Source organism: Sabethes cyaneus, chromosome 3 (genome assembly GCF_943734655.1).
Source record: "Sabethes cyaneus chromosome 3, idSabCyanKW18_F2, whole genome shotgun sequence".
Taxonomy (NCBI): Eukaryota; Metazoa; Arthropoda; class Insecta; order Diptera; family Culicidae; genus Sabethes; species Sabethes cyaneus.
In genome coordinates this window covers 6,866,208-6,878,214 of record NC_071355.1, presented here as the reverse complement: position 1 = coordinate 6,878,214, position 12,007 = coordinate 6,866,208, and the positions used below count along the sequence as shown (strand labels likewise).

Genomic DNA, 12,007 nt, shown 5'->3' with positions numbered 1-12,007 from the left:
GGCGAGAAATTCGTTAGCTGAAGAATAATAGAACCGCCGGAAAGGACCGACTCCCGGAAGAGCTCGACAAAAATGGCCAAGAACCGCTAGCAGGTATCAGGTATCAGGTATCAGCATCTTTGGCTCGAGCAGCACGTTCCTCACAATCATGTGGAAGATTTGTGCCTTGCCCATCTTGCCCGTGTCATCATTTACCTGATGAGGACGGGAAGGAAAACAGGAGGAATAGGAAGGGGTGGATGAGGAATTTGGACAAACACAAACATATATATACCGAGAGATTTTTGTACCCCCGAAGGGATACTGCAATCCTTGGTAGTTAACTTATCAAAAGTACACCCCCTGGGGGGTATACTCATGATAAATAAGAGCTTATAGCTCAATACCGCTTTCGGTAAGGAACATCAAAATGTCTCGTAATTTTAGTTTCCTAAAATCCGATTCATTTAAGACGTAGGATCCAAAGATCCTATGACGCAATTGTGCTACTGCAGGACAGTTGCAAATTACGTGATATGGTGTACCGTAGTCGGATTCAGATAAATTACAATGAAACGATTCAGCTCGCTGAATCGTAGCCATATGATAATTTAGCCTGCAGTGACCAGTCAGTGACCTGACAAGAATACTGCAATTTTACCTTTGAGTGTTGCAAAAGAAATTTCGCAACCTTCTCACAAGGCTTAACAATGAAAATTTTCGTTTGACGACAAGTTTCAAGATTTTCCCAATAACGTACATGTTCAGATGAAAACCAAGATCGAATCTTTTGTTTTATCCAACATGCCGCAATTGGTAAAGCAGGTTCCGGTCCGAAAACCGACTTTTCTGCTCCAGATCTTGCTAGTTCATCAGCCCATTCATTTCCGGTTATACCAGAATGGCCAGGAACCCAAACCAGATGAACGGCATTTAGAATGCTTAGTTCTTCTAATTGGGTGTGGCAGGCGATGACTGTTTTAGATTTAGAATTAGCCGCACAAAGCGCTTTTATAGCGGCTTGACTGTCAGAACAGAAGTAGATAATCTTGCCTATCAGTTCTTTCTGAAGTGCAAACTGAGCTCCGCACATAATTGCAAAAATTTCAGCTTGAAAAACGGTGCAGTAACTACCCAACGAATAGGATTCCTCCAATTCTAGCTCACGGCAGTAAACACCAGCACCCGCGCGACCTTCATACAAGGAACCATCGGTATAACAGACCACATAGTCGGAAATTTTCCTTTCCATGTAGCCTGACATCCAATCCTCTCTAGGAGGAAAGTCACTTGAGAAAGTCCTATACGGGAAAGCACGCATGAGCGTTACATCTCTAGGAGCAAGGGCAAACTTGTCCTCAGCAACAATTTGCGACCACAATCGAGTATGACCAGTGGAACCGTCCACAGACTGCCAAAGGCCAATCGCGTGTAGTCGATAAGCACATATTAGTGCCTCTTGCTTCAGGTGGAAGTGTAGAGGTTTAATATTGAAAATAGCTTCTAGGGCGGCAGTAGGAGTTGTAGTAAATGCACCAGACATTGCCATTAAACACATCCTTTGAAGATGGTTTAGCTTTGTCTGGACAGTCACAACTTCCCCTCTCTGCCACCATACAAGACAACCATACGCCAGTATTGGTCTGACAACGACCGTGTATAACCAGTGTATGTATTTGGGTTTAAGCCCCCAAGAGTTGCCAATTGCTCGTCTACATTGCCCAAAGGCCATGCACGCTTTTTTAATTCGGAAGTCAATATTTGTGGACCAGTCAAGCTTGGAGTTGAGAATCAACCCCACGTACTTCACTTCGTTCACAACATCAACATCCGAATCGTAAAAGCGCAGAGCGCGAGCTCCATTGGTATTTCTACGTCTTGAAAATAAGACGATAGATGTTTTGCTCGGATTTACCGAAAGTGCAGTTTCTCGGCACCACGTTTCCACGACGCGTAGTGCCTGCTGCATTAAGTCAAATAATGTGCTTATGCACTTTCCAACTACTAGGATGAGATAGTCATCCGCAAAACCATATGACGGATAGCCTAGACCATTGAGTTTCCTCAATAGGCCGTCCGCCACAAGGTTCCATAAAAGAGGCGAGAGAACGCCACCTTGTGGACATCCACAAACACTTTGCTTCCAAATGCTTGCTTGCCGTAAGGACGAAAAAAGCAATCGGTTACTAAGCATTTGTTCTATCCACTTTATGATTATTGAAGGCACATTATGATAACGAGCAGCCTCCAAAATGGAAGCGAAAGATACGTTATCAAACGCGCCTTCAATATCCAAAAAAGTTCCTAAGCAAGATTCCTTTTGTGAAAAAGCAACCTCAATTTTATCCACCACATCATGTAATAAAGTGGTTGTAGATTTGCCACTTTGATAAGCATGTTGTGCTGAATGAAGAGGAACTTCTACTAAGCTTGTTTCGCGGATGTGGTGATCAACAATCCGCTCAAGTGATTTAAGCAAGAATGACGTTAGACTGATTGGTCTAAAACTTTTTGCTTGCTCGTATGTCGCGCGTCCACCTTTAGGAATGAACTTAATGGTTATTTCACGCCATTGAGTTGGGATGTAGTCAATAGCAATACTACACACAAACATCCTTCTCAGAATGTGTTTGAAGTACTTGAATCCTTTCTGCAGTAGAATAGGGTATATTCCATCTGTTCCAGGAGATTTGTATGGAGAGAAGCTGTTCACGGCCCACTCAATCGCTTCAGTTGTGACAAGTCTCCGAGCAAAAGCCCATGAGTCTAAGCCACCTAAAACGATTTCTGGATCGTTTCGAACTTCAGGTTCCACACAGCCCGGAAAGTGACTATAAAAGAGACATTCCAGGATTTCATTGTCATTCGAACAGTATTCACCGTTCGAACTTCGAATGTTATTAACCTGATAATCTTTCGATTTTGACAGGATTTTATTAAGTCGACTTGCCTCGCCGAAACTGGAAACGTTGCTACAGAACCTGTGCCAGCTCGTGCGTGCTGAAGACCGTAGAGCCTTTGCATAGGCTTTCCGGGCCTGCTTGAAAGGCTCCACGCCATCCCTCCGACGTCTATTCCAGGCTCTCCTGCATTGTTTCTTTAGAACCGCAAGATGAGAGTTCCACCACGGTGTTCCTCTAGTCGTTTTAATAGTTTTTAGCGGGCAGGCTACTTCAAAAGATTCCGCAATAAAAGATGTTGTGACATCTACAGCCACATCCAAGTCGATCGATGACTCAATCGTCGGTTCGAATCCTTGAAATTTCGTCGCCAGTTCCTCCTCAAAGAGTTCCCAGTCAGAAAATCTCGGATTGCGAAAGGTTGCAGCGTTCAAAGAGACACCCAAATGATCAAAATATATAAAGCAATGATCAGATATTGGTGTCTCATTTGAAACATGCCATTGTGCCAACTCATGACTGATCCTGTTAGAGCAGAGTGTTATATCTAACACTTCCTCTCTACCAGCTCGTATGAAAGTTGGACAATTGCCAATGTTGAGTATTCCAAGGTTGGTACTACTCAAATATTCCATCAAATCAGAGCCTCTCGGATTGATATCCGAGCTGCCCCAAATGATGTGATGGGCATTGGCATCACTGCCTACAATGAGCGGAAGCCCATTAGATTGGCAGTATCTCACCACATTTCTGAAATCGTCGCTGGGAGACGGTTCATCGTGTGGTAAGTATGCAGAACAGTAGACATAGCGCCTATGGACATCATCCACGACGAGTTCTACTGTGACTGCACAAATATCTCGAGTAGTCAACTCAGAGATAAGGCATGCACTTATTGACCTATGCAACAATATGCATGCCCTGGGCATCAAACGAGGATTTGTCATACCAGTTTTGCTGAAAGCAGCAAAGTTCTGGTTTCCAATATCCGTCGAATGAAAGTACCCCTTGCGAAAATATGGCTCCTGAACCAATGCGATGGTGACAGAGCCATTAAAAAGTTTTTCGCATAAATACAAATTTGCTGCCCGTTTGTGTTGAAGATTTATTTGTGCGACCCTAACTATTTGACTAGCGGAGTATATGCACAAACAATCTCCAACACAGATCAGACAGCAAATTGTAAGCGAAGCCAATTATATTGGCCAGAACGCACTTGGTGTAAAACCCATAAGGGAAATTGGGCAGGACTACTATGCTGTTCCCACGAAACGCAAGGGACAACAAAGATCGACCGTACCAGAGCCCCGCATGGCACAGTAGGGGCAAGATGCCCAAAGCACTCCGTTCGCGACTGGCATGTTTTCACCCCTCCAGCCATTCAGTCATCGGCACGGAGGTAGACCTTGACTTAGGGGCTCCTGATTTGCCGACTCCCGGCAGGATCAGGTCCCGTGGCTCAATTTTTGCCCAAACGTACAATTCGGCACCAACCGCCAAAGGGCCTAACTGCAGATTGTGTAAAACAGACCGATTTAGAGTCTCTCTCTCTCTCTCTCTCTCTCTCTCTCTCTCTCTCTGTGCTAAGCCAGCTGAGAAAATAACTCTCTCCCGGTGTGCCCACACCCCGCAGCCGCGCCCTCCGAAAAACCTGCGCCGAACTGCATGATTAGATAGCCAGAAACCACACGGCGAGTGTTCCACCTTCTCTGTCTGCATACGACAACCAAGGTTGCGTACCACCAGGTGCGCAACTTTGGCTACCGTACCCCAGCCGGCACCTCGTGGAGGTAGAGATAGGAGTTAGAAAACAGAGGTGATATATTTGCACATGTTCACTCATTTGCCAGCCTTAGCTGTCAGCGAAGCTAAAATTTCGGTTAGCGGTGCCCACCTCTGCTTTTCAACTTTGACCTTTATCTCAGAAACAACATCGAATTGAGACGTGCTATTTTGGATTTTTCTTAATTGAAGTGTTTACTATCAACAGAAAATTTCATTAAGCGGATTAGTAAAAGTCAGTTTTCTGATTTTTGTCCGCCTAATATCTCATAGTGAGGTGGAAGCAGTATTTCGATGAGCACCTCAACGGCGATATAGCAGCAGGAGACGCAATGGAAATTAACCTCGGAGTGCCTCCAAACGACAACAGCTAGCCGGCTCCCGATCTCGAAGAGATCCGGCGAGAAATTCGTTAGCTGAAGAATAATAGAACCGTCGGAAAGGACCGACTCCCGGAAGAGCTCGACAAAAATGGCCAAGAACCGCTAGCAACGGTACTTCATTGGAAAATTTCGGATTTGGGAGGAGTGGATGGAAGGTGTAGTCCGTCCCATTTACAAAAGGGCGACCGGATAGATTGCTGTAATTAACGCGGCATCACGTTAGTTAACGCCGCCTACAAGGTGCTCTCCCAGATTTTGTTGCGTCGTCTATCTCCAAAAGCAAGAGAATTCCTAGGGCAGCATCAGGGTGGCTCTTTACGCAGGCCCGTACTACTACGGATCAAATTTTTACTCTCCGACAAATCCTCCAGAAATGTCGAGAGTGCAACGTGCCCACGGATCATATTTTCGTGGATTTCGGGGCAGCATACGATACAGTTGAACGAGAACAGCTATGCACGCGTACGGTTTTCCGGACAAACTCACGCGGCTGATCAAAGCTACTCTGGAGCGAGTGATGTGCTACGTGCGCGTTTCGGGGACACTTTCGAGTCCTTCCCAATCGCGCAGAGGGTTGCGGCAAGGGGATGGACAGTCCTGTATGTTATTCAATATCGCTATTGAAGGAGTGATCCGGCGAGCGGGCATCGAAACGAGAGGAACGATCTGCAGCAAGAGTAGTCAACTCCTAGCCTTCGCAGACGACCTCGACTTCATTACTAGGAACCTTGGGACTGCGGCGGCAATCTACGCCAGAATAAAAACGGAAGATAGGGTTACAAATCAATGCGTCGAAAACCAAATATATGGTAGGAAGAGGCTCTAGAAAAAGCAACGTTTGCCTCCCACGGACAGTGACTATTGATGGGGATAAACTGGAAGTGGTTGATGAGTTCGTCTATTTGGGATCTCTGGCCACCGCCGACAATAATACGAGTAAGGAGATCCAAAGATGCACTCAAGCTGAAAATCGAGCCTACTTTTCCCTCCGCAAGATGTTTCGATCTGGGAGTATGCACCGCCGCACAAAGTTGACGATGCACAAAACGCTTATCAGACCGGTAGTCCTCTACAGACTTGAGACAGTAACTTTGCTAACGGAGGACATGCGTGAACCAAGTAGCCGCATTTTAACGAAAGGTGTTGCGGACTATTTATGGCGGAGTACAAACGGAAAGTGGAGAGTGACGGAGGCGTATGAATCACGAGCTACAGGCACTGCTTGGAGAGATTCCCATCATACACCTGGCGAAATTTGGGAGACCACGACCGGCCGGCCACGTCGCAAGGATGCCGGACGACTGTGCAGTGTAATGCGTTTTCTTCAAGAACCCCACCGGCAACAGGAATAGAGGGGCCCAACGTGCTAGATGGCTCGACTAGGTTAAAGCCGACTTGCGTGTGTCATGACGCGCAACGAATTGGCGCCGAGTAGCCCAGGATCGAGTACAATGGAGAGGAATTCTTGATACGGCAAGAGCCACCCCGGATCTCGGCCGCTAAAGTGTAAGTGAAGCTCCTATCTGAATCGCGAGTTATAGGTAGTTATGTTTTATCTACCCGTTTACGGCTTTGTACGTTAAAAGTCGTAGAATAAATCCTTCCAGTAGCATCGAAGATAATATTTGGATTATTTAGCTTCCGTAGAAAACGTCAGAAGTCTTTCATCAGCAAAATCTTTTGCAATTCGTCCTGCAATTTGTCCTGCTCAAAATTGAATTACCTTAATTACAGAGCAACAAATTATTCCGACAACTTGGAAAAAGAAATAATTTCAAAAGGAATCTTGCCATGGATATTATCAATCTTTTTAAGGCTGATGGTGTAATAAAACGATTTGTTTACATTTACGAATTTGTTTTTATTCAGTCCGGGTTGGAAGTGGATTAATTTTTCTGTTCATTTGCTTTTATTTGTCGGATCGGTCATAATGAACACTGTTGCCCTATAATGTGCAATCTAGTACTTCACGAAAGAGTCCTCGACTTGACTTGACAATTAATGATTGATGATTTTCGAGTATTTATTTCGGTTTGCTGTTGATAGCGGAATCCATGAAATTTTAATTCCTTTCCACACTACTTTTAGCAAATTAAATAGGAGTTTTTACTTTTATGAAATGATAGTGAAAAGTGTTGAATAATCTGCCGGTAAAATTAAAGAGCAAAAATGTCGGCTGAATGGTTTGTATTACATTTTTGATTCCTGCTTGCTTTGTAAGATCTCACAACCTAACAAATAATTTTTGTAACAAATCGAAATCAGGAGATGCGTTCGTCGCAATCAGGACGAGTGCAGACGTTATTTGGATCAGTTTAAAGTTTTCGATCATCCTTTGAAGCAGTCAACCATCACCGTAAGTTTGATGGATCAAAATTAATAAATTTTTTACTTGAAATGAATAAATTTTTAGGTACTGGAAAGTAAAGGAACCCGTATGAAAGTCGTCAATAATATGAACGAAACTAACAGCGGCACGTCTTCAACGATTTCACTGGACCCGCTTAGTTTGGCACTAGATGGCGAAGATCCTCTCAGTCAGTTCGCTCGACAGGACTCAGCACAAGATCCACTGTCGCAGATGGCTGCCGAATTTGAGGGTGTATTAAATGTCAGTTCCAATAAAATGTCCCATAAGAAAACGAGAGAGGTGAATAATTTGCTTGATATGGATCTGATTGAACCGTGGGCAAGTCGCAGAGTTGCTATTCTCAACAAGTATACGACCAACGAAAAGCTCTCCATTGTAACCAGCTTCCTGAACGGAGGCGAAACTATCAAATCCCAAACAACAATGTCCGAGAAGGTAAAGCACCGTTTGGAGCAACTGGACGAATTCGAGGAAGGTACTGTCCGGCAGATGCTCGATCTGTCCCAGCAGGAATACGTGCTGAAAATCGAGCAATTGAACCACGAGCTGGTTCAAGCTTGGAACACCGATCAACGGGTGAAGGCCCTGAAGATTGCAATCCAGTGCTCGAAGCTGCTGGCGGATACCTCGGTGATACAGTTCTATCCATCCAAATTTGTGCTTATTACCGACATCTTGGACATTTTTGGCAAGTTGGTTTATGATCGGTTGCTTGTCAAAGGAGAATCGTCTACGGCGGATGGAAGCAGCAAGACGTCGACACTGCCGGACGATTTTACTCCCGATATGGTACCGGAATCGGCCAGGGAAACGTGCCAGAATTGGTTTTATAAGATTGCGTCTATTCGAGAGTTGCTTCCCAGGTTGTATGTTGAAATGGCTATTTTGAAAAGTTATCGGTTTATTACGGCAAAAGAGTTTAAATCGACACTTATGCGGTTAACGCATATGATACGAGGTGTTGGCGATCCGTTAGTGGCAATTTACGCCCGCTGCTACCTTTGCCGGGTGGGAATGGCCGTTACAACCGATAGAGAATATCTTAAAGAAAACTTGAACGATATACTATTGATTTATCACACCGTTTTCAACGGTGGAATACGGTCTGAAATAGCGAAACAAAGAATCACACTCAATGGGTATATTTCTTTGTTCTTACCGGCGCTGGATTGGATCATACAGGGAGCTACCATTTTGAGTACGGATTCCGAACTGGACGACATCCTGCGCAGGTGTTACGACCGGAAAAATCCGGCTCTCCTCATGCAATCCATATTGCAATCGTTTAGGGCCGATTATATAGCACTGCGTGCGGTACAGTTCGTGGAAATACTATCGTCCATTTCGGTCGAGGGACTATCGCGAGGACAGCTGCTGCGAATGCTCGGTAGCATCCTGAGCAACACGTCGCCGCCTGCGGAGCAACGGGCGCTGGCTCTGAATTCTGCCTGGCGAAGCGTAAGCTCGATGGCCAACGCGGAAGAGTACATTCAGTGTGCGGAAATGTGGTCGCAATTCACCAGTCAACATTTCGGGGTAAGCGGAGACTTCTTTGGATGTTGTTGCATTAGAATCAATTTACCTTTTTTGTTTGATTGCAGCTTCGAGAGATAAATGCACTGATGGGTGACATCCTGTACCACATGACGCCGAATCGTTCCTACGAGCGGCACTATCACGAGTTGCAAGTGATTGTAGAGAAGATAGTCTCCAATTCTCAAGATATACATGGTGTGCTAGCACTGGTAAATTGGTGTTTTCTGTTTTATCGTGATATAACTCTAACGAGGAGGATTTTTCCCTTTTGCAGGAAAATTTCCTTCCAATGTTGGATCTGTTTCAAAAAGAATCCATTAAATTGGACGTGGGAAAGAGTATTCTCACAAGCTATCGATCGGCTTCAGGAGAACTTTGCATTAGCGATCCGGTTGTTACTAACGCACTGATGTACATCAGTAAGGTGCTAAATGATTCCGTAAAGTTAGTAGTAAGACTTAAAATTTTGCAGAATATTTTAAACCCATACTTTTGTAATTTCAGCGCTCTTACTAGCGAGGACGAATGTCGACAAATCAGCGGTCTTATCAGTCATTTCATTCGGAAAGTCGATTTTGGACGCGACTTCGAGCAGCAGCTCTCGTTCTATGTTGAAGCACGGGCTGCATTTTCCAATCTGGACTCGGTATATTCCACGCTGATTCACTGCGTCAATCGGCTAGCGACCAGTACGAGACGCATCGTAAAAGGACAGCACACGGGAAAGACGGCAGCATTTGTGAAAGCCTGCGCCGCCTATTGCTTCATCACGATCCCATCCATCATTGACGTTAGTACTAGAATGGAGCTATATTTGCAATCGGGCCAAGTAGCTCTGCTGAATGTCTGTCTACAGCAGGCGGATTCCTGTTTCGAAGCTGCCTTGAATTTGATTCCGGAAATACCGCGAACTTTCGAGCAGGACGGAAAAGCTCAATCTACTGAACCATTCCTCAAATCATTCCTCGTCAATTTCCTATCCACACTGGTTATCGTGCCAGATAATCCTACTCAAGGTGTTCTGTATTTGCTGCGTTTACTACTGGAAGTAATTAAAAAGTACCCGTTCGACTCCAGCTCCAACACTCTTGCTTCAGTGTATCTCCACGTGTTGGATTTTCTTTCGGTAGCGGCACAGGAGGTCTATCCGTACCACATCGTAAACGTCATATCCAACGATGAACTGTACGGTTCCGATCCGAAGTTTCTAGCCGAGGTGCACAGTCTAGGTTGCGAAGTTTGCGATGAGTTGCTGCAGATTTTGAAACAGCTTCTCGAGAGTGGCAATTTACGCCAGCAATCACAACTTGCGCTGGAACTGTTTCTTAAGATAATAACCGGAGCGGATCTCACCGTCGATCGCATGTTTACCCTCACCTACAACCTGTGGAATCTGGCGGCCAAACATAGGAACACGCTGGATGCGAAACAGCTGGTGAGTGGCCTTGGTTGACTCATTTTTCTCTCTTTTTCCATTACTTTTGTGCAATTATAATTAATGACATTCTCATTGTTCAATTGTCATTGGGATTGTCAACTACTACTCATGTCTTCATTCATAATTTAAATTTCTATTTTTATTTTTTCTAATTTTTTGAATTTTGGTCAATGTTTTAAATACTAATGTTAACTGATTCGTTTCGGTTCTTTCAGCAACAAATATTTTCCTACACCGAACATCTCGCAGAGGTTACACAGCTCGAATCACAGAAACGATGTCTCCAGCTGCTGCTGGAGAAGATGAAATCACGCATGTAATAATGTATCCAACTACGTACTACTCACTATTCATCTATTTACTGCAAACAATATTTCATTTGATGTGATCAAATATCAAAGCGAATTAGTGCCCTATTTTTAGCAATAAAAAGATACCCTCGAAAAAGTCCGACAAACCATCACATCCGAAAATTCCCTATTGGTCAGCACTCATACATTCGTCGTATCTTCTCCAAATCCAGCGTACTGGCGGCCTCGGTTTGACCCAACGTGGCACTGCGATTTTGGCGGGAAACCATGGTTTCGGTGGTACCTGGCCGAGCGAACGCGTACGTCGGATAGTGCATCACGCTGCGGTAATCATACGGCAACCCAAACGTCTCCATATAGTCGTACGATCCTTTGAGAAAATTCTGTCGAAATTCTAAGCAAAAAATCACAAACCATCACTCACATGACAAACCCCCGAATTAAACACCCCACCTGGTTCTATGTTGTCCCACAGAATCTCCACATACTCATCCCGATCCGGTCGAGTATGTTCGTGGAATAGGCCGAGCACGTGAAGCAGCTCGTGTTGCACCGCCCCCGGCAGGCTAAGGCAGAAATCATCCAGCACGACATCCAGCGGTTCCCGCTGAGCCGGTCGATATCCAATCGACGAACCACATCCCAACTCCGACTTGTTAAATCGAATATGCTCCACCTGGTCGTCAGTCTTCGGGATAAAATGTACACAGCTGGCCTGCTCGAGGACACTCATTGCATCCAAAACTGTGTCTCGATAGTGTTGATCGCAACTGTTCTCATCGAAAAGATATGGCACAATACCGTTGGGCCACTTATAGGCGGCCAGTCGTAGGGCATTACGACCATCCATGGTTGGCTCAATGAAATAGGTTTCGTAGAAATCCACAACCAAACAGTGACAAACGACGGACACCGAAACTAGCAGATAGAGCGTGACATAGAGCGTTGCCATCGCCTTACACAATCGCGTTACATTTCCTACTGAACCCGGAATGAAACAGTCCGTTCGTTTACCTGGCGCAGTTACTTTTGTAGGCAATTGGAGTAATTTACACTTATGATAGCATTTCGATAAGATTGAACTGTGGAACGCGCGACCCGGTTATCGAGCGAGTTTAATTAACAATGGCTATTGTTATGGTACGCCCTGAGGGTTGGACTGTCTCTAGAAAACTAGTGGTCGCTTAGTGTAATCAAATTCGCACGTACGTGTTTGGTGGGTGTGCGTTTTAATGGGGGAGAAGAGTAATTGATTTAATGTTCATTTGCCATTAGGTAACGTCCAACAGGGCGCCAGCCGATTTACT

The 12,007-nt window shown here is 44.9% G+C and overlaps 2 protein-coding genes across 3 annotated transcripts; one reads left to right on the top strand and one right to left on the bottom strand.

Annotated features, from left to right (window-relative positions):
• The first annotated feature begins 7,111 nt into the window (after window positions 1-7,111).
• LOC128741945 (VPS35 endosomal protein sorting factor-like) lies at window positions 7,112-10,822 on the top strand. Of its 2 annotated transcripts, XM_053838077.1 has the most exons (7): window positions 7,112-7,227; window positions 7,310-7,400; window positions 7,458-8,951; window positions 9,017-9,160; window positions 9,226-9,395; window positions 9,456-10,386; window positions 10,605-10,822. In XM_053838077.1, the coding sequence occupies exons 1-7, from the start codon at window positions 7,214-7,216 to the stop codon at window positions 10,707-10,709; spliced, it is 2,949 nt and encodes a 982-aa protein (XP_053694052.1). In that variant the 5' UTR covers window positions 7,112-7,213; the 3' UTR covers window positions 10,710-10,822. The 2 variants fall into 2 exon arrangements, with proteins under 2 accessions (XP_053694052.1, XP_053694053.1); XM_053838078.1 differs by lacking the exon at window positions 7,310-7,400 and having other exon boundaries at window positions 7,124-7,227.
• Window positions 10,823-10,873: 51 nt separating this feature from the next.
• LOC128744377 (zinc metalloproteinase nas-14-like) lies at window positions 10,874-11,652 on the bottom strand. The gene is made up of 2 exons (XM_053841353.1): window positions 11,154-11,652; window positions 10,874-11,094 (listed from the first exon to the last, which is right to left on the bottom strand). The coding sequence occupies exons 1-2, from the start codon at window positions 11,650-11,652 to the stop codon at window positions 10,874-10,876; spliced, it is 720 nt and encodes a 239-aa protein (XP_053697328.1).
• Window positions 11,653-12,007: the final 355 nt, after the last annotated feature.